Here is a 27,078-nt window from a genome sequence, read left to right on the forward strand (position 1 = left end):
TAGTGCTTGGGTCAGAAGATAAGCTTCTCTCAGAATTTTTACCTCTCTGTTTTCAGGTGTTTCCCAGTTTGGCCAACCATTAGTTTAAAGCCAGGAGATAAAAGGGGGAATAGTAATAATGATAATAATAATAATAATAATAATAATAATAATAATAATAAATGGATTCACCATGCCACACTAATCGATCTTGAAGTTTTGACTTCCCTCCTTAATCTTCCTGCTATTATTTGCTTTTCAAAGCCCTCAGGTAGTTGCTCTGTGTATTTTTCTCAGAGTTTGATTGTAATCCATGGTGAATATAGGCTGTAGTGGACTTAATCTATCTTAGCTGCACCTGTAATGTTCCATTTATTTTTATACTTTATATTGAACTTATTAAATATGTTACATTTACATATGTTTTAAATTACACAACAAAAAGTTATAGTTTTGTTTAAACAGTCATGTGTTTTAAAGGCACTGGGGAAAAAAAAGATAACCCACACAGTTACTGTTTTGTGCATACTTCTTTTCTTCCTAAAAATGTTTTCATTTGATATCTTTCCCTTCGGCCTGCAGAAATTCCTTTGGCATTCTTTGTAGTTAAGGTCTTCTGATGATAAACTCTCTTTTTAATCTAAAAATATCTTCATTTGGCTCTCGTTATTGAAGGATTTTTTACTGGATGAGTAATTTGGGGTTACTCTTTCTTATTTCTTTTCTTTCAGCCCTGTAAGTATGTTGTTCAATTGTCTTCAGTCTTTCAATTTTTTAATGACAAGTCGGCAATCATTTTTGTCATTTATACATCTTCTTTCACAAATCTCTCTTTATATTTGCTTTAAGACAGTTTTATTATGTTGTGCCTCCCTGTAGTTTTCTTTGTTATTCATCCTTCTTAGAGTTCACTGAACTTCTGGGATTTATACATTTACATTTTTCACTTAATTTTTATTCAAAGGATTACTGTATCCTAGAGGATGGCATTCCAGCCTTGCAAAGTATGGCCTCCAACCTGGCATGTTAGCTGTGTCTTCAAAGGGCCTTTTGATGCTTTATCCGGTTGGCAATTTTTGGTTGGTATAATATATAATACCGTGGAACATACGGTCATGAGCCCACTCCTGCATCTCCTTTAGAGAAAAGTAGGTTCCTGGTTGGATGGAATGTTATTGGGATCCATGACAACGGTCAAAAGCTCTGTAAGCCTTCATATGCTAGGGCTAGCTGAAGACTTTGTGGACAGGAAAGGTAAACCCATAATCAGAATATGTGTTAATTCCTGTCCAGTGTGGAAGCAGTTCTGCTTTGCCACCAAATGGTTGATTGGTCTCCTTGAGGGACTGTGTCATATCTGGGATTCCGAATTTGTCTCTGTTGCTAGCAAGTTGAATATTTGGTGGTATTAATAGTTACATCATTTTTGGTAAATGAAAGCCCATGTTGTTTGGCCCAGAGGTAGCTTCTATCCCTGCCACCATAGTGCCACAATTAGTAAAACATGACAAGACTAAATGATATTAACTGACCGCAACAATTTGTCTACCTGATCTGGTGTCGCTCACACATGCTCTCTGGTGGGTACTAACATGAAATACAAGGTTGTTTACATACACTTCATGCCTACTACCATGTCTCTCCACATCCCTCTTCCTCAGACCTCCTTTTCCCTGGTCTTCTAATACTGTTCTTCTCAAATATCTTACCAATTGACAATCCATGTACCACTGCACATGAGTTTATATACGTTCTAACTTCAGGTCACTTATCCTTTCACACGAAGTGGGTCACCAGATAGACCGATACATTTCTTACTCCACAGGGGGAATTTTCATTTGTCACTGTTCTTCAGGGCCACTCCTGAATGGGGTGATGGTATCCTGCCCATCTATTCCTGGCTTGCATATTGAATGAACACATACATGAAATCAAACTCAGGATTTCTCCTCCTCTATCTGCTGGTCATAAATGATCCCCCAGGAAGCCATGTACACACATGAGCTGAGGGAGAGGGTTACATACTGAGGTAGCTTGCTTGTGCACTCTGGTCCTGATCATACTTGATTCCAGATGTACCATTTTCATCTACAATGTTATGACTTAGTGAGTCTGAGAGAACCCAACTCACAACGGACAGGTACAGCCACTATAGGAGCTATACCCTATAGAAGATGCATACTTAAGTATTTAGTATTGTATTTAAAAATGGAAAGAAATAGGGCCGCTTTGACCTAAACGTTCATTTTTAATTCTGATTTTAAAAGAATTTTTTTTTTTTTTTTTGTGGGCCTCCAAAAGTATTGTGGGCCCTAGGCATTTTGCCACCTTGCCTCATGGATGAGTTGGCCCTGCTAGGACACCTCTTGGACAGAAGTCAGTCAGACTCGACGTTAATAGAAAGGCAACTTACTGGGCACGAGGAATTTTGGGACGGAGATGTAGGCGTAAGGAAGAACAGGGCTTAATAAATTTTATACAGCCTTAAAATCTGAAAAACAAACCACTTTCGCATCCAAAGTAACAAGGTCTGAATCACACACAGAAACACAAGCGCGCGCGCGCACACACACACACACACACACACACACACACACACACAGTACAGACGCACAGTGGGTTCCCCAGTGTCACGGAGAATGAAAACCCAAACACACCTACACACACCGAGGCATTGTTTCTTTAAAACAAACGCATACTTAACACCCGCGGTGGTCCTGGCTCTACTGCAGGCGCAGGTGCCACCCTTCGGGCGCGAAGGACGAAAGTCCAGGCCCCCTCACAGAGCTCGCACCTAGGGAACTACGGTACCCAGGAGCCTGCTACCTCCACTTCCCGCCTGCAGGGTCGAGGCCCCGGAGTCGCGTCCTACAGCCTGGACTTACATCCCACTCGCCTTCTCCACCCACGCGGGACCACCTGAGATCACCGCCCTCCACAGGTCCGCTTCTCTTCCGCCGCGCGCAGGCGCACGCCTGCGCCTGCGCACTCTGAGCACAGGCGCCGGCACCGCCCGCTCCCTGCTGCCTGGGCTGCTCCCGCTGGACTGCATTTCCCAGAAGCCACCGGGCTCGCATTCCCCCTCGACCCCTGAGTCCTTTTCCGGTGTCCAAGCAGCTGTGGTCCCTACGTGGTGAGTAAGACCTATCCAAAGATAAAAATCAGCAGAGGCTTCCGCAGTCTGATCAGAGCGGGACGCAACCCGCGGAGGGGATGAGGGGCACTCCAGAAGAGAACAATCCGGGAGATGACAGGGCGTGTAGAGCCAGGAGTCTCAGGCCTGTGTCTGCGCGAGCAGCAGAGATTTGTGTGCCCCCGAGATGCATGCGTGCGTGCGTGTGTGTGTGTGTGTGTGTGTGTGTGTGTGTGTGTGTGTTGTGACAGCGTGTCTCCGTGACGTCGTCTGCGTTTGTATGCTAGTGACAGATACTTGATTTGTGCTTATTTAACTTCATGGCTTATGGGTGACCGACGGTTGTGTGGCCGTGTGGGTTGTCATTGGAACGCGCGGCTCTAGGCTCCGCGGATCCTCCGCTCTGTGTCCTCACAGCCACTTGGGGACGGCCGCAGATAAACGAGGGAAGCCAGATTCGGGGCCTTAGAATGGAAGAATGGAGAATTATAGCAAGGTCACACAGACTTGATCCTGAGATGAGATTTTTTTTTTTTTTTTTTTTTTTTTTGGAAGCTCGATGTGGCCCCAAGGCAGGCTTTTGGGAAGACCTGATGAGGCCCCAGGAGTAGGAGTAGGATCCCCCCTGGAAGCTCCTAGAGGTCACCTACATGTTTCCTAACCACAGCGTTTCCAGAACTCCGGCCCCAGGAACATGCTGTGAATTGGAGATAGATTCCACCCGAGACGTCAGTGATCCTGGCCTCTCTCATACTGGGAAGGTCAACACTGCTCTAGTGGCCTTTCTACTCCCAGTCTGGTTGTGTGGGGGGGACTGGTGTTAGAAGTTACTGTGCTATCCAAGAAAATCCTGATGTCTCATGATTGCTTTCTCTTTTCCCAGGGCTGCCAGTCTCTTAAAAAAAAAAAAAAAGATCCTGAGAACAAAAAGAATTTTTGTTACACATCTAAAAGTTAAAAGTTCAGGTGAGTTTGTATAGCCTCATTATTCGTAAAATGCACTTTAATTGTAAAGTTATGAGACCCTTTCTTTTCCTTCTTCTGAAATGTCCTGCCTACCAGTGACATTATCTGTGAATTGTGTGTGAGGTCATACAGGTGAATCATCCTTCTCAGGACCCCCCAGCCCTTCTCCCCATAATTTAATCTGTTGCCTACCGTTAGCTATTATGTTTCTAATTTTTGATCACCAACTAAATTAGTCTATAGTGAACATCATTATGCATAGATCTTTATGTCCTTTTACAGTCATTCCCTAAGGATAAATTTCTAGTTTTGAAATTTGAGTCAGATACCAGATATTTGCAATATATCCATATGCTTGTACTCGTTGGAATACAATGACAAAAAGATATAGTTGCTATCCTCAAATTACTTGTCATCCAGTAAGGAAATGAAATCAAAGTAGGAATAAGATAGACTATGTGAGAGGCCACTAGGAGAAATTCAGGTGATCTGCTTTAGGAGTTCACAGGAAGAGACACCATTCTGTCTCTAGCAGCCCTGTCACAATATGATCACATTATGCCAACTCCCTTGTGTCACCATACCACACTTTGTTTATTCTTTCTTGTGACAATGGGTCGTTCTCCGCATTTGACTGTTAGGAGTAAACCTTCTATGAACACTCTTGTACAAGGCTTCATGTGGACATCTGTTCTCGGTTTTCCTGGGTATGTGCTTATGGGCGGAAGTGATTGACTTCATTTACTCTCCACTGCAAAGTATAGTTACTTTTCAAACTGGCCATCACTTGATATTGTTAATCGTTTTCATTTTAGTCCATTCTGATAGATGCACAGTAGTATCTCATTGTGATTTTAATTAGCATTTTCTGATAAGTGGTTATGTAATATCTTTTCATATGATACTGTCCATTTTGATATACTCTTATTAAGTATTCAAATCTTTTGTCCATTTTTTGGTCTGTTTTTTTGCCATTTTCCTGTTGATTTGTAGGAATTATATACATATTGAATACAAGTCCTTTGTGTGTGTATGTAAGCATATGCATGCCTGTGTGTGTGTGTGTGTGTGTACAGAGACAGAAAAAGAAAGAATATCTTTCATTAGCCTAGAGCTTCTTACTCACTTTATTAATGATATCTTATAACGAAGAGAAGTTCTTAATTTTAACCAGTCTTTTTCTTTACGGTTATTGCATCTTTGTTCTGTTTTTTTTTTTTTTTAATTTTTTTTTTTTTAACATTTACTTATTTTTGAGACAGAGCCAGAGCATGAACGGGGGAGGGTCAGAGAGAGAGAGGGAGACACAGAATCTGAAACAGGCTCCAGGCTCTGAGCAGTCAGCACAGAGCCCGACGCAGGGCTGGAACTCACGGACCGCGAGATCGTGACCTGAGCCGAAGTCGGACGCTTAACCGACTGAGCCACCCAGGCACCCCAACATCTTTGTTCTGTTTAAAACATCTTTTCCTGGGAAAGAAGGGACAGCTCTTCCTTATGGTAGAATTCCAGGTGTTGAGTGTAGAAGGGAAGAGGGAGATAGAAAATGGCAATTAGGCAAACACCAGAGAAATAGTTGTTTCAGACACAATCAACTGATAGATGCTGAAACTAGTGGGTGAAAATTTGAGGAGAGAAAGGATTTGTAGTGTCAAAATATTCCCCACGCTGCCTATTGACTACAAAGGGAAAGATAGTAACTTTACAGTGGGGAAACCCAGCAGAAAGCAGTCTAATCAAGTGTTCAAGGTTAACCTCACCAGTAATAAGGCATTGGCATCATGGGCCCTTTCTCATGGTGCGAAGAGAAGGACACAACATCATTGTGGTACTGCCAAAAATACGTGACCTCACTCCAATCATGAAAATATTAGAAAAACCAAGTGGGGGGACATTTGACAAAATGACTGGTATCCCCCCCAAGATGGCAAGGTCATGAAGATAAGTGCGGTAGACAGACTCCATGGTGACCGCTCGATTCCTGCCTGCTGGTGTCTGTGCCATTGCATAATCCCCACCCCGGGAGTACAAGCTGAGCGTCTGACTTGCTTTCAACCAAGAGAAAATGGCAAATGTGAGGGGATGTCACTCCTGTGATAAAGTTACATTATGGTCAAAGTCATGGTATGTCACTGTTGTGGTTATATCGTGTCGTGGAAGACTCCGTTATAGCAGACTAGAGCTAGACTCTCCTTGAGGGCTTGATGTAGTAAGCGGCCATGCGGGAGAAGCCCATATTGCCAGAAACTGCAGGTGGCCTCTAGGACCTGAGGGTGTCCACCAGGTGACAGCCAGCAAAAAGCTGGGGCCCTCAGTCGTATAGCTGCAAAGAAATGAATTCGGCCAACAATCCGAATGAACTCTGAAGTGGGTTCTTCCCCAGGTGAACCTCTGAATGAGAACACAGCCCAGCCAACACCTTGTTTGCAATTTATGAGATCAGCCTAAGGAGAGCATCCTGCTAAACTGTGTGCAAACTCTGGGTCCACAGAAATTGTGAGATGACAAATATGTGTTGTTGTAAGCTAAACTTGTGGTGGTTTGTTATGGCAGCAGTTGAAAACTATTACCGTGAGGAGACCATGGAGATTTGAAGAGACTAAGGACAAATAGTAGCTAAATGCAATGTGGGATCACGTATAGGATCCTGGAAAAGAAAAGGACAATAGTGTGAAAAACTGGTGATATTTGAATAAGATGTGCCATTTCTAGTATTGTCCCACTGTTAGTCTCCCGGTTTTGATTACTGTCCTATGTAAGACGTTAACATTGGGGTGAGGGGTAAAAAGAACACTCTGTACTATTGGAACTTTTCGCTAAGTCTAAAATAAGTAAAAATAGAAATTAAACTAAAAACGGGGGAAATTTTGCACATCCATAATCTTGAAGATATTTTCCTATTCTTCCAGAAGGGTTATTGTTTCAGTTTTCAAACTTAGGCGTATGATCCATCTTGAATTTATATCTCTATGTAGTAGAATCAGGGTCAAAATCATTTTTTTGCACACAGACACTCAATTGCTCAGGCACCATTTGTTGAAAAAGACTATCCTTTCTGACTTATATTGCAATCAGACTTTTTTGAAAAATGTGACTATATATGTGCAAGTCTCTGTCTGGAATCTGTTCTATTGGTCTGTTTGTCAATCCTGTGTCACTATCACTGTTTTAATTACAGTAGCTTTCTGTCATGTCTTGATATCTAGTAATGTGGTTTTGACAACTTTGTTCTTCAGAATTGCCTGGACTATTCTGGGTTCTTTGCATTTCCATATAAATGTAGAACAAGTTTGTTCATTTTCTGTCTTTTTTTTTTTTAATATAACTTGTCAAATTGGCTGTTAATTTTCTTTAAAAAAATATCCTGCTGATATTGTTGGAGTTGCATTGAATCATTAGATCAATTTAGAGAGAATTAAAAGTTAAAATTGAGTCTTGCAATTCTTGAACATAGAATATGTGTCCATTTGTTTAATTGTTAATGTCTCAATGTTTTGTTGTTTTCAGTCTAAAAGTCTTGTACCTCTTTTGTTAGGTTTTTCCAAAGTGTTGTATTTTTTAGTGTTTTTCATAAACTGTTGGGATTTTGAAATTTCATTTTCCAGTAACTTTGCTTTAATACAATTAATTGTTTTATACTTTGACCTTTTATTCAACGATCTTGCTAATGAATTCATTTATCCTAACAGTTTGTAGAACTGAATTTTTTTTTCAGTGTTCAAAATCATGTTATCTGCAAATAAAGATGGCTTTACTTTTTTTTCCCAATCTTACCTTTCATTTCACTTTTTTTTTTCTTTACGGTACTGGATAGGTCTTACAGTATAAAATTTAATGGAACTGGTAAGAATGGACAACCTTACCTTGTTTCTGAACTCAGAAGGCCAGCGACCCATATTTCACCTCTCCTATAATGGTAGCTGTAGTTTTATTCTGTAGATTCCCTTTATCAAATTAAAGAAGTTCCCTTCTTTTTCTAGTTTGCCGAGACTTTTTATCGTGAACTGTGGTTGAATATTATCAAAGATTCTCCATCTGACAAAATGTATGAATGGCTTCCTCCTTTATTTTTTAAGTTTGGAAGGTTACATTGATTTTTTGAAAATTAAGTGACCTTTGTATTTCTACATTAAATCCTTATCATCATCTATTATCACTGGTACTATTTGGTTTACTATGCTTCCTAATATTTGGTTTAATATGCTTCCATCTATGTTCATGAGAGAGATATGCTGTAATTTTCATTTCTTGCGATTAATATCCCTGTCAGGTTTTGATACTACAGTTATGCCTCATGATATGGTCCATTTTTTTTCTGTTTTCTAGAAGATACTGAGTTTTACTAGTATTTTTAATTCCTTCAGTGTTTGGGAGAATTTGCCACTGAAGCCTCTGGGCCTGACATTTTATGGGAAGTTCCTTAATAAAGGTTTTATTTCTTTTTTTTTTTAATGTTTGTTTATTTCTGAGAGAGAGAGAGAGAGAGAGATACTCTCTCTGGGGAGGGACAGAGAGAGAGGGAGACACAGAATCCGAAGCAGGCTCCAGGCTCTGAGCTGTCAGTACAGAGCCCAACACGGGGCTCAAACTCATGAACCCAGTGAGATCATGACCTGAGCCAAAGTCGGACGCTTGACTGACTGAGCCAGCCAGGTGCCCCAAAGATTTTCTTTCTTTAGTAAATACAACAATATTCAGAATTTCCATTTCCTATATCAGTTCAGTTAAATTTATTTCAAGGAATTTTAAAATGTCATCTACATTTTCAAGTTTATTGGCATAAAGTTGTTCATGAAATTCTGTCATCAATTTAATGTCTATAATATATGTAGTGATACCTCCTTTCATATTCCTGATATTGGCATTTATATTCTAGACCAGTATAGCTAGAGGCTTATCAATATTATCTCTTCAATGAAATAGTTTTTGGCTTTATTCATTTTTCTCTGTTGTATATGTGGGTTTTTTATGTCACTGGTTTCTAAATTTGCTTTTCTTTTTCTAGCTTCCAAAGGTAGATCATTGATTTTTAACCTTTATACTTTGATAATACATACATTTATGTTTAGCTGAAGGGGGTCAAAGAGTGTAAAGAAGGAATAAGCTAAGTGGACAATTATTACAAATGCTCACGCTGTCCACTGGGAGAAAATAAATTCCAGATTTATTAGCATTGACATAATTTGACACAGGGTTTCCATCGTAATTTCACTACTAATTTACTTGCTTTGTCAACATATCTGTAGTACATCTAACAACTATGATGGAGATTAAACAATGAGTGGCATTTATCTGCAGCATTTATTAAAAAAAAAAACTATAGGTAAAAAATGTTGGGCGTCTGGGTGGCTCAGTCAGTTAAATGTCTGACCTCAGCTCACTTAGGTCACGATCTCATGGTTCGTGGGTTCGAAACCTCGCATCAGGCTCTATGCTGACAACCCAGAGCCTGGAGCCTGCTTTGGATTCTGTGTCTCCCTCTCCCTGCCCCTCCCCCATTCACGCTCTGTCTCTCTCTCTCTCTCTCTCTCTCTTAAAAATAAATAAACATTAAAAAAAATATTTTTAAGGTAAAAAATATCTTTGTAAGTATTGGTTTGGTTGCATCTGACAAGTTGTGTTATATCATACTCTCAGGGTCATTCAGGTCTGGTTTCCATTATGATTTGTTTTTTGACCTGTATTTATTTAGAAGTGAACTTTTTATATTTGGAAACATTTGAGAAATACCTGTTTTTAAGTTCTAAGTTAATTCCAGAGGCTTCAGAATATATGCATTCTTTTTTGATATTAATCATTTGAAATTTATAGATGCTTGTTTTATGGCCCAGAATATTCTGATAAATACACTGTGAGCATTTGAAAAGAATGTGTATATAGTCTATAGTTTGGGAGTACAATGTTCAATTAGGTCAATTTGATTACTCCTGTTCAAAGTTTTACGGCCTTGTTTATTTTTTTTCTCTTCCTGTCATTGGTTACCAATGGAGGGTATTAAAATCTCAAACTTTTGAAAGGGTATTAAAATCTTAAACTATCCTTTAATTCTGTTGGCTTTCCTATACATATTTTATTTATTTTAATCTTTTAAGTTTATTTATTTATTTTGAGAGAGTGAGCGAGCAAGGGAGGGGCAGAGAGAGAGGGAGAGAGAGAACCACAGGCAGGCTCTGCACTGTCAGCACAGAGCCCAATGTGGGGCTCGAACTCACAAACTGTGAGATCATGACCTGAGCTGAAACGAAGAGTTGAACACTTACCGACTGAGCCACCCAGGCGCCCCTCGCTTTATATATTTTAAAGCTGTGTTATTAGGTACATAAGAAATGTAAGACTCCCATTTTGTTCTTGTTGAATTGTACAACATGTCACTTATAATGCTGCTTGCATTGAAGCCCATTGTATCTGTTATTAATATACTAACATCAGCATTCTTCTAATTAATGTCTAATACATTTTTCCACTCTTTTATCTTTAATATGTCTGTGTCTTTATGTTTCAAATGTATCTCTTATAAGCAGCATAATTGATCCTGTTGTTCTTTTCAATCTAATCTGACAATCTTAGCTTTTAAATGCAATGTTTAGTACATTTATATTTCACTGTAATTACTGATAGAGTTTGATTTAAGTCTGTAATCTTGGGATATATTTTGTTTGTCCTATTCATTCTCATTTCCTGTCTTATTTTCAATTAATCAAGTATTTTTTATTATTTCATTTTATCTCTCTGTTAGGTTTTTCTGGTTGTACATCTTTGTATAATTCTTTAATTCTTTGTGTAATTCTATAATTCTTTAACTGAGCTATTTTTGACTGCATCTTTAATATAGTCTCCTTTAGATTAGGGCTTTTACTACATACCAAATAATGTGAGACCATTTTAAGTTTAACTCCATTTATGGTGTTACTGTCATTTCTTCTTCATCACAAGCCCCACAAGTGTTATTATTTTTGTTGCTTTAAAACGGTCCATCTGTTTAGTCATATTATTCATATATATACTGTCCTAACTTTTTGTACATCCCCACTTCCATCCGGGATTACTTGCCTTTAGCCCGATTGCTGTCCTTTAGTATTTCTTGTATTGTGGGTCTGTTAATAAGAAATTCTGCAAGCTTTTGTTAGAAAAGTTCTTTCTTTCACTTTCATTTCTTTTTTAACTGTTTATCTATTTATTTTGAGAGAGAGAGAACAAGCAAGGGGGAAGGGGCAGAAGAGAGGGAGAGAGAAAAATCCCAAGCAGGCTCCACGCTGTGAGCGCAGAGCCCCATGCAGGGCTCCATCCCACGAACCATGAGATCATGATCTGAGCCAGAATCAAGAGTTAGATGCTTAATTGACTGATCCACCTAGGCGCCCCTCACTTTCATTTCTGAACAGTATTTTCTTCGGGTATAAAATTCACAGTTGTCATATTTTTCTTTCAACACTTTAAAGATCTGATTCCATTCTTAGGCTACTATAATTTCTGTTGAGAAATGAACTCTTTCTCTTGTTGTGTTCTTATAACTGATATCCTGTAACAACATACTATTAAGATATGTTTTTAAACTTTGTTTTTCAGTTGTTTGGCCATGCTGTGCCTAGGTATGGATTTGCGCATTTTATCTGGTTAGGTTTGATGAGTTTTTTGATTCATACATCAAAGCATTTCACGAGATTTGTGATGTTTTTGTCCATTGCTTCTTCAAGTAAATTTCCTGTCTTAGTTTTTTAGGTGTTCAATCTCATGTCTTGACTATCTCTTGTATTTCTCTTACGTTCTGCTCTGTTCTTTCCTTTTTTCTCTCTGCGTAAGATTATTGTTAATTTGACTTTACATTGACAATTCAATACATTCTTAATTTTCAGTATTCTATTCTTATAAAATGTTCGTGTGAATCTCTTAAGATTCTAAATCTCTATTGATATGCTTCATTTTGCAGTCTGACTGAGCCAGCCAGGTGAACCCCCCTCCCCCACTTTTTTTAAGTAAGCTCTACACTCAATATGGAGCTTGAATTCACAACCCTGATATCAGTAGTCATGTGATCTACCAGTTGAACCCATTTTGCATCCCATTTTGCCCATATTTTTCTTTATTTTTTTGAGCATCTTAATATGTTTTTAAGTCCTTGTCTATTAGCTTCACTATGTAGATAATCTCTGGATCTGTTTATACTGAGATTTTTTTCTGTTGATTATCAGTAGCCTTCTCCTGTTTCTTTGCATGTTTAATAATTTTTATTGTATGCTGGCATTGTGGATAATATACAGATTCTGGATTAGGTTATCTTCCTTTAATGAGTTTACTTAAGGGTTTCTCATTAAAATTTTTTTTTTACTGTTTATTTATTTTTGAGACAGAGGGGGACAGAGCATGAGCAGGGGAGGGGCAGAGAGAGAGGGAGACACAGAATCTAAAACAGGCTCCAGGCTCTGAGCTGTCAGCACAGAGCCCGATGCAGGGCTTGAACTCACGGACCACAAGATCATGACCTGAGCCTAAGTCAGACACTTAACCGACTAAGCCATCCAGGTGCCCCAAGGGTTTCTCAGTCTTAATGCTGTTGATATTTTCAGCTAGATAATTCTTTGTTGTGGGGAGGAGGGGGCTTTCCTGTACATTACAGGATGTTTCACAGCACCTCTGGTTCTCTACTCACTAGAAACAATAGCAGCCCTTTCCATATTTTGACAACCAAATATGTCTTCAGACATTGCTAAATGTTCCCCTGTTGAGAACCAATGGTCTGTACAGTCATTTTCAAAGTCTGCTTCACTTTCCATTGCATGAACGCACTATAATTTATTTAATTGACCATCTATCTAAGTACCTTTAGATTTAGTACTTTTAGATTTCTCTCCAGTTTTTTCTTTTAATTTTAACTAGTATCTATAATATTCCTTTATACATCTCTAGGCAAATTTTACAGTTATTTCCTTTGGATGGAAACTCAGAAATGGTCTTTCATGGCTAAATTCTTATGGAAAATTCTACTTACATGTCTCAACTGCACTATGTTTTCAGAAGTCCACAGGACACCATAAGAATGTTCTTGGGGCACCTGGGTGGCTATTGAGCATCTGACTCTTGATTTCGGCTCAGGTTATGATCCCACTGTCATGGGATTGAGTGCTATATCAGGCTCCTCACTGAACAGAGAATCCCTGCTTGGGATTCTCTCTCTCTTCCTCTGCTCCTCTCCTGTGCTTGCACGTTCTCTCTCTCTCTCTCGCTCTCTCTCTCTCTCTCTAATTAAAAAAAAAATGTTCTTTTCCCCACAACCTTACTGTATGTGGTACATCATCAACCTTTGAAATCCAACAATTGAATACCTGTAAATGTTAGTACCTTATTGCTTAAAAAACATCTCTTTAGTAAGTCTTTTGATAGGTGAAGTTTTAATTACCTATTCTTAGGTTTCACACAAGGGAACAAAAAATCTGGGTCTCAAAGGCAATAGTTGGGGGAAAAAGTTGGCCCTATAATTATAGAAATTAAATTCAAAACATATCACTTCTACTTATTGTTCATGATATAGGGAAAAGTCTTTAATTAAATGTTAATGTGTATACACTACCTATCACGTAAGGTTGCAAACATCTGTATGTTGCTGTGTGGTTTCAGTAAGCAGGAATTCACTCCTCTCTTGTGGGTACTGGGTGGGTTGGGAGCTGCGGGCACAGGCAAGGACTCGTGCCAGCAAAGTAGATCCTGATAGGGAAATCCAGGTTGGTTAACCCAGAGGATCTTAGAAGTCAAAGTTTTGGCTTAGGGGAAAGACTTCACATGGGCAGGCAGTTTTACGGTGGTCAAGGTTTCCAGGTTTGTCTCTACTGTTTTCTGTCTTTGGTGCAAAAGATTTTATGTCCAGGTCCATGAAGGATAAAGGTTGTTGCAGTTTGTGTTGTATGACTTGGTCTTTACCCTGGAACATAGGCCTGGATGGGGGAGGATCTATTCGGTATCACTGAACAACCCAGGCAGGGTTCAGTTGGCTTGGTAAGAATGAAAAATAAGTCACCGTGGGTGCCTGGATCGAGCTTTGGTGCAAGAGTGCCCCTGCCCCTGTTCTGTATCCACTCTTGTGTGGCTTGTATCTGTAGGTATGGGGAAGGGCTTGGGTTTCTCTGGACTTCTCATATCCCCTGATGTGCGTTAATGTGTTTGGGAGGGTGGAGAGTGGGAGAGAACAGTGGGAAGCAGAAATAAAGAAGAAAAAAGAAAGGTTTCTCCTACCTTAAATAATTTTTGGAGTTCCGAGATACACAAGGTCTCAAGGCCTCTTTTTCCTCTCTCAGCTCTGGCTTCTCTGAACTCAGCTTCCCTAATAGAGGAAACCTGAGGAAGACAGGTGGTTTGAAAACCATGGCCCAGGTAGGTGTCTCTATCCCGAAATACTGTGATTTTTAGCTCATATAAAACTTTCATTCTTTATCCCCAAGCCCCCTATCTAGGAAGGTTGTATCTCTGACCCTATTTCATGGTTTCTCCCCTTACAGAGAAGGATGATGTTCCTCCTCATTTGCTCCTTGTTTTTTTAGAACTGATTTTCAGTTATTCATCAAATAATTCATTTATCTTCTATGCGTTCAGTCTTCTCTCGAGAGCATTGTTAAAGGAGTGAAAGAGTAAAGTACCTGGAAGGAAGTATTTGAGCTTCCCTTATCAGGTTTGTGGTTTCGTGAGATAGAAGTGATGGTCCTATTTGATCACAGGAGGGTACACTTTCTCCATAGTTTTCCAGGGAGGTAAGGGAGAATTGGGTGATGAATGTTCTCAGGGTCAGGTGTGAGATGAAACCTCAGCTTTGAAAAGCTTTTCAGTTTGGGTAGAAATGGTATTGGTGCCGAGAGACAGACAGACAGACAGACAGACATCAGGGCCCTGGCTAAGGAATCACTGAGAACTGAATAAGGTAGTAAGGTCCATTTTGTATTGGAAGATAAATAGCTGGTCTTGAGTCAATCAGTGTTGGTCTGATCATCCTATATTAGTGTGTTCTAACTCAGGAACAGGAATTCAGTAAGGGATTGTAGAAAGGAAGATCATCTAGAACTACATGTCCTAGACGATACTGAACAGTGGGGAAGAGCTTAGGATTTGGGTCCACCCTAAATATCATAATAGCATAATACTTTACATTTAATATTATTTTAATAACATTAATAACACCTTAAGACTTTAAGAAAAATTGTATCTGATGTCTTTAAGAGGGACTAAATGAAAACTTTAACTTGTGAAAATAAAGGAGATGCTTATGATACACAACCTGACATATATTACATCTTGATAAAATTACTTAATTTTATAGAAACTATTTCCGAAGATAGAAACTTTATCAGCTTTTTGAAGTATAACTGACATATAATTGAGTGTATTTTGTCTCTTTAGAGTAGCTTTATTGAAATTTGATTTACAATAAATTGCTCATATCTAAAGTGTGGAATTTAATGAGTTTTGACCTATGTATATACCTGTGAAACTCTTACCATTATCAAGATAATAAAAATTTTTCTCATGTCCCTTTACAATCGCCCCCTCCTTACCTGCTCCCAACCTTGCGCTTTGCGTCCAGGCAACTGCTGTCTTCCTTTCTGTCACTATAGGTTAGTTTGCATTTTTCTAGAATTTTGTATAAATGTAATCCTACATCATGTGCTCTTTCATTAGCTTATTTCATTCAGCATATTTATGTTGAGATTCATCCATATTGTTGCATATCTTATTCCAGTATATATTCCATTCCAGTAGTATATTCCATTTAATTACTGATTAGTATTCTCGTCTCAGGATATACCAAAATTTTCCATCCATTCTTCTGTTGATGGATATTTGAGTTCTTTCCACTTAAAAACAAATTTTTATTTTATTTTATTTTACTTTTGAGAGAGAGAGACAGAGCGTGAGCAGGGGAGGAGCAGAGAGAGTGGGAGACACAGAATCCAAAGCAGTCTCCAGGCTCTGAGCTGTCAGCCCAGAGCCCGATGCGGGGCCTGAACCCACAAACCGTGAGATCGTGACCTGAGCTGAAGTCGGAGGCTTAACCGACTGAGCCACACAGGTGCCCCTAAGTTCTTTCCACTTTTTGACTACTACAAGTAAAGCTGCTATGCCAAAATGCTTCATGCCAAAATCTTTGTGTGGACATATGCTTTCATTTATCTTGGGTGAACACCAGGAGTGGAATGACTGGGTAACGTGGATGTTTAACTTTTTAAGAAATAAACTGGGACACCTGGGTGGCTCAGTCAGTTAAGTGTCTGACTTCGACTCAGGTCATGATCTCGCAGTCCATGAGTTCGAGCCCCGCATCAGGCTCTGTGCTGACTGCTTCAGATTCTGTGTCTCCCTCTCTCTATGTCCCTCCCCCACTTGCGCTGTCTCTCTCTCAAAAATAAGTAAACATTAAAACAATTTTTTTAAAAGAAATAAGCCGTTTTTCAAAGTGATTGTACCATTTTACATTCCCACCATCAGTATTTGAGAGTTCCATTTCTTTCCACATCCCTGGCAACACCTACCACAGTCTATTAAATTTTAGCCATTCTAATAATTATGTAGAATACTGTCTCCTAGCAGTAAGCTAGGGCAATCATAGAGTTCACTTCATTTGTTACTTATCTCTCAAGGATCACTACCTAATATTTTCTGTTTTGAAAACTATTGTCTCATACATTTTGTCCATGTTTTTGGTTATTTCACATGGGAAGGTAAATCCAATCCCTGTTACTCCATTTTTGCTGGGATAGATTTTTTAATTCATTTTGGGGAAGAAAGTGAACAATGCTCCTTACATATACACCGAGGAGAAAAAATGTCAGAACGTGCATTTACTAATAGTGTCTGATTTAGGTACATAGTAGGTAATGTGCTTATATATACTGTTTCGTTTAATTGGGAAAGTCTTGGTTACTTAATTCATTTTTGTACATTTAAAGTTTTCCTCTATTTTTAAAGAAATTTGTTGCACTCCAACAGGATTCTTCAAGACTGTGTTGGCACTCTACTTCAGAAGCTAATTTATTTATCTTCGTCTGATCGTGTCATGACCTTGTAACTCAGCTTACTTGTTTTTCTGTATTGCCCTCTTACTGCAATTCAGTCATTCCATCTTGAACATTTTTTCTTTACTGTTACAAATAATACGTGGGTTTGTCATTTCAGGTGCCATTGACATTCAGTGATGTTGCCATAGACTTTTCTCAGGAGGAGTGGGAATGCCTAAATTCTGATCAGAGGGATTTGTACAGAGATGTGATGTTGGAGAATTATACTAACTTGGTCTCACTGGGTAAGGACATCTGCCTGAAGTGATGTAGAATCTGCTGTCTGAAATAGCTGCTTTCTCCACTGTGTATTTTATGTTCTATAGCGAGAAACCAGATAAATGTCTCCATATTCATATTCTCCAAGGCCTAGTTTGACCTTTGTTAGGTGGAAATGGGCATCTCTCTTCAGCAGCTGAATCTTTTCTGTCTTTCATTTACCTCCCTCCGCCCCATCCTACAATTCCTTCTTTTTCTAAATCAATAAAGGTTTGAATTATTGGACTTTTTCCTGCATAACCAATGCAAAGGAAACAAATTTCATATTAGGTGTATGTCCAGAATATCTACAAATATTCCACTTTAGTTGCTGGTCCACCTACATGGAGAACAAATAACATAGGGTCCTGGTTTTCTCTTTGCTACAAAAGAACCATGATAATTTCTACAGTGTAGAATGAATCAAGAGTATTATCTGCTTCGTATTATTTTTGCATTTACAGCAGGAGAAAAGTTGGTTTGCAGTGCTTTTATAGATTCTACTGAGAAGTGAAAGGCTTTGTTCAGTTTTTGGAAAATGCTTGACCGTTATTTCTCCTGGGATGCCAGTTATGGTGATGTTAGATATTTTGAGTGTGTCGCACAGTTGTATCATGTATTCATTTCCCTTTCTCTCTATTATTTTCTGTTGACGTGTATTTCAGCTCATTTATCCCATATTCTGCTATGATGAGTCTGCTCTTAAAGATGGATTTTTCATATCAGATGTGGTCTTTTTCAGTTCTAGAAATTCAATTTGGTGGTCTTTTATGGCATCTAATTATCTGTTGAAATTCTTCATCCTTTTATTTACTTTCTTTTCATTACTGTTTTCTCATCTGTTTTCTGAAACATTTTAATCAAAGTTATTATGGAATTCTTGAAGGCCTTCATTTTTTGTACCATCCTTGGGTATGATTCTCTTTCTTTTTTTCTCTCATTATTCGTCATCTGGTAATTCCTCTTTAAGTCACCTGGAATTGTGATCGTATGCTGGACATCGTGTTCACAAGAACGGAACAGTTTCCATATGATGGGATCTTCCACCAGAGTATTTACATTTTCCTCTATTAATTGATAGGATGGCAGGCTGATCACTATAATACAATCAGGGAATGAGCTGGGTCAGTGCTAGTTTTCAGTTGGGGTAATGGTCAGCTACCTCTTTTTTATCACTTTACTGCTAGCTGCACTTGGAATCAATGAGTTTCTACAGGGGAAGAGTAGTGGATCCTCAGGACCAAATCATCACTTCTTCATGGCTCTTATTGCTTATCTGTTTCGATTTTAAGCTGCTTCTCCCAAACGATCTTTAAAAAAAAAATTCTTTTTAATGTTTATTTATATGAGAGAGAGAGGGAGCAGGGGAGGAGCAGAGAGAGAGAATCCCAATCATAGAGCCTGATGCAGGGTTCAATCTCACGGCTGTGAGATCATGACCTGAACCAAAATCGAGAGTCAGACGTTCAACCGACTGAGTCACCCAAGTGCCCCTCTGAATGGATTTTTTTGATTCCAGAAGAATTGTTGAGAATTAATAAGTGAATCATCCGCTTGGCATGCCAGGAAAAGAAGAGCATGACAGACTTAAAGAAAGTAGAAGAAAGGAAATAGTAAAAGAAAGTAGAAAGTAATGAAATGAAAGCCAAACACAAAAGAGCAAGTCAAATCAATTTGCTTCTCTCTCAACATGAATCCAGAAAAAAAAATCTGTGTAAGGAAAAAAGCCACCTCATTACAAACCTTGAAGCCGTGAAATACAGTATTTTGAAAATCATCCTGCCAAAAAGAAACGAAAAATCAAATGAAATAAATGATTAGAAAAATTTAATCTACAAAAATTTCCACTCAAGAAAAAAACCTGAAAAGTCTCATAAGCACTAAAGGAACTGAATCAGTCATCAAGAGTCTCCCCCAAAATTAGAAGATTCAGGCCTAAATCATCTGTCATTAAAGTATAGGTGCAACAGTTTGAACATGTAAGAATTTTGGGAAAATATTCCCCATAAATGCTTTTGCATGTTGAGTCTAACAAAGAATAAACTATGGAGAGAGGGACAAACCATAAAATAGACTCTTAACGACAGAGAACAAACAGGGTTGAGGGGAGGAGGGAGGTGGGGAATGGGCTCAATGGGTGATGGGTATTAAGGAGGGCACTGGCTGTGATAAGCACTGGGTGTTGTAGGTAACTGATGCATCACTTTCTGTTCCTGTAATATTTCACTGTATGTTGACTAGCTAGCATTTAAATAAAAACTTGAAACAAAAAAAAAAGAACATTAAAAGATGAGAAGAGTAGCCATCTTTTTAAAACATGGGATATACTTACAATAGCTTTTTCCAGTATCCTTGCCTACTAATTATATTATCTGCATCATTCCTTGGTCTGTTTCTTTTGATTCATTTTTCTCCTAGTAAGGGTCACATTTTCCTGCTATTTGCATGCCTGATCAGTTTTTATTAGATGCCAGACATTGTGAAGTTGACTGTGTTGGGATGCTGGATTTCTAATATTCTTTTACACATTTTTGGGCTTTGGTCTGGGATACAGTTATGTAATTTGGAATCTGTTGATCCTTTTGTGGTTTGCTTTTAAGTTTTGTTAGGGTGGGTCCAGAACAGCTTTCAGTCTAGGGATAACTTGCCCCACCCTCACCCCCACCCCACTGAGGCCATATCCTTCTGTGGACTCTGTTTGAGGCCTCATGTGTTATGGGGTCTTTCCATTCTGGTTGGTGGAAACAGGAATTTCCCAGGCCCTTTCTGACTTCCAGGGGATGTTCTGCCTACTTCTATCTGGTAGTACATTCTTTGTTATTTGTTTCCTCACAGATGTCCAGATTCATACTCATCCAGCTTCAAGGAGATTCCTCTGCAGATCTCTAGAGATTTCTCTTCCTCCTTTCTAGTACTCCAGCTTGCAAATTCTGCATCTCTTTCTTTCCCTTCATTCTCTACTCTGTCTTCTCAACTCAGGGATATAGCTGCACTGTTTTAGTTTCCCCTCCTTGTGCTTTGTTCTGGAAATTCTCTTTAGGCAGTCAGATGTGGTACTTGTGGGGCACACTTCATTTGTTTCCCTTCTCTCAGGAGATTTCTGTCTGGTGCTGTTTTCCAATATTTGAAAGATATTGTTTCATCTGTTTTGTTGGGTTTTCTAGTTATTTAAGGTAGGAGGGTAAATTTGATCCCTCTTAATGTTACATGACCAAAATCACAAATTATTCACTCTGTCTTTGAGAGCTTCTTTGCACTTTAATACAAGAGGTTTTAGACTCACCTTATATCTTCCCTGCCCTGGACCAGGAATTAGCTATTTCTCCAAGGCACCCTAGTTCACATTAGTGGGAAATAGTTTACAGAGACTGAAACCTGGCCAACAGGGAAGCTAATTGTAATCACCTTTTTGTGGGCATAAATACACATTTTTAAAATTATTTCTTCTATGGAAATTGGTTTGTTTAGATTTTCCATCTCTTCTGGGGTCTATTTCTGTTATTGTCTTACGTTTTATTTTGAAATAATTTTAGATTCACAGAAGAGTTATAAATGTGGTACAAAGAGTTCTAGTATACCATTCCCATAATGATGAGAACATCTTACATAACCATGGTACATTTGTGAAAACTACCAAATTAACATTTTACAATTACTATAAACTAAATATTTTATGTAGATTTCACCAGTTTTTGCACTAATGTCTTTTTTTCTGTTTCAGGATCCAATCCAGGATACCACATTACTTTTAGTCATCACGTGTCCTTAGTTTCCTCCAAATGTGACAGTTTCTCAGTTTTTCCTTCTCTTTCTTGACCTTGATACTTTTGAAGATACAGTTTGGTCAGGTATTTAGTAGAGTGCCTCCAAATTTTGGGCTGTTTGTTTTCTTATGATCAAACTGAGATTATGGATTTGGGGGAAGAATACCAGAGAAGTACCCTTCTCATTGTATAACGGGAGTACATGATATCGATATGATTTATCAGTGTGCTGTTAACCTTAAAAACTTGTATAAAGTGGTGTCTGTCAGTTTTCTTCACTGAAAAGTTATTGTTTTTGTTTCCTTTTCATATTCTATTTGTTAGGACCAAGTCAGTAAATCTCACTGGGGTCAGTTTTTATAAATAATATTTTCAGAAAAAAACGTCATCATGTACATCGCAAATGTATTTGCATAGTTGTCTTTAAGGATTTCTTAAACATTCTCTATTTCTTTATTGATGACTGACTGCCTGTTGTCATTGCGTTTGGATTGTCCTCCTATCTTTTGTTCCTTGAATAGGTAGGCTAGTGGTTTGTTCGTATGTGTTAATTGTACAGTTTTATTTAAAATTTGTTTTTATTGATTTTCCTTTTCTGCTTTCCTTCAATATATTTTATCATTCTTTTTCTAATTTTTGTCTTTTCCTAATTTTGGATTTCATATTTAATTTATTCATCTTAATTCTTTAATTTTTCATTAGATGTACGCCTTTTGGTCCATGTGTTTGCAGCAATACAGTTGAAGGCCATAGATTCTGATGTGTTGTATTTTTACTATCATTCTTTTCAAGATGTTCTGTGGTTTCAGTTTGTATGTTATCATTCTCTAACAGTAGTTGTTGGTTTTTATTTATCCAGAGAAAGGGCTTTGGCTTTTTGAGATTGCTACTCATTTTTCATCGATTCAGAGAATATTGTTTGCTTTACTTCAACTTTGTGAACATATCGTACTTCATTCATAGAAGAATCCCACTTGTCTTCACCTCATACTCGACCCATTTAGCACATGAGAGTCTTTCAGGCTGCTCCACCATCCAGACAGCCCATTTTTAGCCTACATTCAACGTATTCTTTGTTGCAGAGTCCCAGGCATTTGGTTTCCCAGGGTCTGTTCCCATGGTATTTAGTTACTTTATTTTTCCCCGACATCCTCAAGTTTAATTTCTCAGATGTTCATAAGCATTTAAAAATAATATTAACTGTTGCAATTCCTGAAATGCATTTCTGTGAAATTCAAGGACAATTTGCCTTGCCTATAAAGGAATGGAAGGGAGGATTTGGGAAAGTCATTAGAGAAACAAAACACAGTTAGCATCAGTAGGATGGATAAACAATGTTAAAGTTCTACTGACGAAGCTAATACACCATCTGATTATCTTGATTGAGATAAAGCAGAAAAACAATCATGACTCGGCACAGGAAGGATGGAACAATGTACGTCAATTTAAGGGGATAAGCAGGTGGAGAACGATCAGGTATCACCTCTTTCCATTTATATTTTTGACTAAGCTAGTTTGGATGTACATTTTTCTCACCTGTAAGGTAAATGATAGAGGAAAGCATGCTTTACTATAATAAGGCATGAGAGATTAGGATCAGCGAGAGATAGTTGATAACTGTTGCATCATTTTCAGAAACTAAATGGTTATTTTGCTTGGCTGTCTTCCCCAGTGACCTTGATTTTCATCCTTATTTACCTTTATTTTCATCCAAGTTATTTTTTAAAATTCAGTACTTTATTCTACAAGTAAGGACTTGTTTTGCAGTAATAGTTGCAAGAATTTTTGAGTTTTAGAGTAAGAAACTAAGTAGTAAAACAAATGAGAAAATAAGTATGTAATAGAGAAAAGTATTTTGAAGACAAAAAGTTAGGTGTTGGAGTACAGGATAAAGGATATGAATTTACTTAGAGTTAGCGGAGGCAGCCTTTCTGAAGAAGTGATTTCTAACCTGCAACACCTGAAGATAGTAATTTAAAGGGGTGAGGTGAGAGGATTTCTGAAAGGTGGAGCCCCAGGGAATGGGAAAGGTCATGGGACATCTTAGTAGCTGAAGAGATGCGTTGGGATAGTATATGGGGAACGAAGATGCCAAGGGCTTGAAATGAATTTGTGTAAATAAGACATCCTTCTTATTCATGATTGTGTATTTAGGTTTCATGCTGAGATAAAGACAACCCACCGAAAAAATTACATAGAGCCTCTGATAGATAATGTTAGAAGTGTAGATAACCAGAACCTACTCCTACAGAATCTGATTCAGTCTCAGTGGATCTCTAAAAGGCACTATATATAAAAAGCTCTCTCTGTAATTTTGACCCACACTAAATATGAGAACTACTGACTTTTTCTCTTTGTCTTCTCACAAACCTTAAAGTTCTCGTATGAACTTTTACAATTTCCTGAGGCCTTCTTGCCTCTTAAAAATTTAATGACACGATTTTAGGATTTTATAACCCTTTTACTTCCAGTGAGTATACTTCTCAATTTATCCCTATTTTTACTCTAGAAGGCCCCTCCTCACCCCCAGTACAGGAAAATAGCATTTATTTTCTCATTTTCTTTCAGACTTTGATTTTACAACTGAGACCAACAAGTTATCTTCAGAAAAAAGCAGTTATGAAGTAAATTCATACCATCGGGAGACAATGAAAAGAAGTAAAACCTTCAACCTAATGAGGTTTATTTTCAGAAATGACCCACAGTGCAGAATTGAATTTGGGAGAGAACAGGGACCCAACATGGGATGTTTTAGTCAAATGACATTTATAAAACATATATCTCTTCCTCTACATCAGAGAATTCACTCTAGAGAGAAATCCTATGAATGTAAGGAATGTAGGAGGGGCTTTAGAAAAAAATCACACTTTACTGAACATTTGAGAGACCATAAGGGTGTGAGACCATATGAATGTAAAGAATGTGGAAAGGCCTTTATAGTTCTCCAGCATTTTATTAGACATAAAAAAATGCACACTGATTTGAAACCCTATGGATGTAATGGATGTGAGAAGGCCTTTAGGTTTTATTCACAGCTTATTCAACATCAGATAATTCATACTGGTGTAAAACCTTATGAATGTAAGCAATGTGGGAAGTCTTTTAGACGTTATTCTCATGTTACTGAACATCAGAAAATTCATATTGGTTTGAAACCCTATGAATGTAATGAATGTGGGGAAACTTTTAGATTGTACCGACATATGTGCCTACATCAGAAAATGCATCATGGTGTGAAACCCTATATATGCAAGGAATGTGGGAAGGCTTTTGGTCATCGCTCAAGTCTTTATCAACATAAGAAAATTCATTCTGGTGAGAAACCATATAAATGTAAACAATGCGGAAAGGCCTTTGTTCGCAGCTATCTACTTATTGAACATCAGAGAAGTCATACTGGCGAGAAGCCTCATGAATGTAAGGACTGTGGAAAGGCCTTTAGTAGGGGCTCAAGCCTTCTTAAACATAAGAGAATTCATAGTAGTGAGAAGCTCTATGATTGTAAGGAATGTGGGAAGGCCTTCTGTAGAGGCTCTCAACTTACACAACATCAAAGAATTCATACTGGTGAGAAGCCACATGAATGCAAAGAATGTGGGAAGACATTTAAGCTTCATTCATACCTTATTCAACATCAGATAATTCATACTAATTTGAAACCACATGAATGTAAACAATGTGGGAAAGCCTTCAGTCGTGTTGGAGACCTTAAAACACATCAGTCAATTCATGCAGGGGAGAAACCATACGAATGTAAGGAATGTGGAAAAACCTTTAGACTTAATTCTCAACTGATTTATCATCAGACAGTTCATACTGGTTTGAAACCATATGTATGTAAAGAATGTAAAAAGGCCTTTCGTTCTATCTCAGGTCTTTCTCAACATAAGAGAATTCATACTGGTGAAAAACCCTATGAGTGTAAAGAATGTGGTAAGGCCTTTAATCGTACTGATCGTCTGACTCAGCATCAGAGAATTCATACTGGTGTGAAACCACACAAATGTAAGGACTGTGGAAAGGCCTTTACTCAATGCTATCAACTTACCCAACATCAAAGATTTCATAGTGGTGAGAAACTCTTGATGTAGTGAGAGTCAGAAAGCCTTTTAGCCATGGCACATCCTTTACCATTATCACTATTCCACCACCTAATGATGTTATGGTAAAGATTAAGTTATTTAACATAAAAATATAAATGCTTAGAAAGGCATCTGGCACATAGTGTTTGTTTACTAAGTATTGTGGTTTTTAAATGATAATCACTAGTATTACTGTATATAAATTCATGTGGAAGGAGGGCTCTATAAGCATATTTTTTTCAGATAATTCATTCTGGACAAAATCCCATAGACTATATTAAACAAGACCCTTTTTTATTCAAAGCTCAACCCCTTGAAGGTTAATAAGAAGAAACCCTGTGCCTTTATTGAATATTGAGAATTTAGCTGTTGAAAAATTAGAAAGTAGTTTGCAGAAACTTTTCTTACAATAAATTCTGTAATACAGATAACATACAATCCACATTCCCTACAATTGAAATAAATTAAAAACTAATAATTTGGTAGCCAAAGACATACGTTGACTTGGAAAAGTTTTCCTCAAGTTTTTGAAAGTTTCCAAACTTACATAAAAGGTACAGCAGTGTTACAATGATGTTTTTTTGCCCTCCACCTAAATTCAATATCTAATATTTCTCTATGTATGAACATGTATATATACAGATGCACAAATACCATATATCATTCTTATTGCATATTGAATGTATTTTACATATATCATTTTGCTGTGTTTTTCAGTGAATGTTTTAGATATCACTTCACCTCTAAAAAGTCAACATACAATTCTTAGAATTAAGGATAATCTTCTAGATGACCATTAACCCACTGTTACCTAAAAAGACATTAACAATAACCCTATATTGTTTTACAATATTCAGCCCATTTGCAAATTTCTCTGATTGTTTAATGAACATCTTCTAAAAGTGCTGGATTTTTAAAAAGTCAAAAACCAAACTAAGCTCATATATGTTATATGACTGGCTTATTGAGTCTGATAAGAATTGGTCAAGAATTTACTCTCCACCTCCTTACCTTTTTTGAAGACTCAGAAGAAGTAACCTACATAATGTTGTTAATTCCATATGTGTCCTTTTTCTCAAGGTGGGCTTAACTTTTCCTCTTTCCTTTGTATTTATTTTGAACTGAAGGTTATGTCTAGAGGCTTGATTAGGTTTCAGATTACACATTTTTTACAAGACAACTTCATAGGTAATAGTGTACTTAATATTATACAGTATCAGTTGGCATACCAGTGAAACTATGTTTGGTCTCTTGGTTCATGTATTGATCACCATTTCTCTCCGTTGTACTGGTACATTTTTTCTTTGCAATTAGTAATCCACGGAAAGTCACATTGGCATTCCACTTGAAATTTAAATTGGTTATTATTTTAAAGAAATTAAGACCCCCCCCCAAAACTCCTCATATTTTATATTTATCCATATATTTACTTTTCCCCATGCTCTTCATTATTCCCAGTTACCAATTCCCAATGGTCTGAATTTCCATGTGGTATCATTTTCCTTCACCTTAAAGAACTTTAGCATTTCTTGGAGTGCACATCTGCCGGTGATGAATTTTCAGTTTCTTTTACTGAATGCCTTTGTTCTTGAAGGGAGTATTTTTCTTAAAATAGACTTATGGGTTTTATTGTGTATTTTGAAAAAGATATTGTAACGCTGACTTCTGGCCTCCATAGATTATGATGAGAAGTCATTTGAATTATTTTCCTTCTGTGTCATTTCTCTTTGCATGTTTTCAAGATTTTGTCATTATCTCTGTTTTTCATCTGTTTGACTCTGCTGGTCTAGGTGTGGTTTTATGTTAATCCTGTTTGGAGTTCTCTGAGCCTCTGAAATCTGTATGCCTTTCCCCAAATTCCA

General features: G+C 37.8%; 1 protein-coding gene across 2 annotated transcripts; it reads left to right on the forward strand.

The window, feature by feature from the left end:
* The first annotated feature begins 2,781 nt into the window (after positions 1 to 2,781).
* ZNF404 (zinc finger protein 404) lies at positions 2,782 to 25,802 on the forward strand. Of its 2 annotated transcripts, XM_042918810.1 has the most exons (5): positions 2,782 to 3,112; positions 3,996 to 4,078; positions 14,365 to 14,440; positions 17,231 to 17,357; positions 23,703 to 25,802. In XM_042918810.1, the coding sequence occupies exons 3-5, from the start codon at positions 14,432 to 14,434 to the stop codon at positions 25,223 to 25,225; spliced, it is 1,659 nt and encodes a 552-aa protein (XP_042774744.1). In that variant the 5' UTR covers positions 2,782 to 3,112; positions 3,996 to 4,078; positions 14,365 to 14,431; the 3' UTR covers positions 25,226 to 25,802. The 2 variants fall into 2 exon arrangements, with proteins under 2 accessions (XP_042774744.1, XP_042774746.1); XM_042918812.1 differs by lacking the exon at positions 14,365 to 14,440.
* Positions 25,803 to 27,078: the final 1,276 nt, after the last annotated feature.

This window comes from Panthera leo, chromosome E2, assembly GCF_018350215.1.
Source record: "Panthera leo isolate Ple1 chromosome E2, P.leo_Ple1_pat1.1, whole genome shotgun sequence".
In the NCBI taxonomy this organism is placed as follows: domain Eukaryota; kingdom Metazoa; phylum Chordata; class Mammalia; order Carnivora; family Felidae; genus Panthera; species Panthera leo.

Coding starts and splice junctions, on each gene's coding strand:
- ZNF404 (XM_042918810.1), top strand. Junction 17,358..23,702: donor TACTAACTTGGTCTCACTGG/GTAAGGACATCT, acceptor ATTTTCTTTCAG/ACTTTGATTTTACAACTGAG.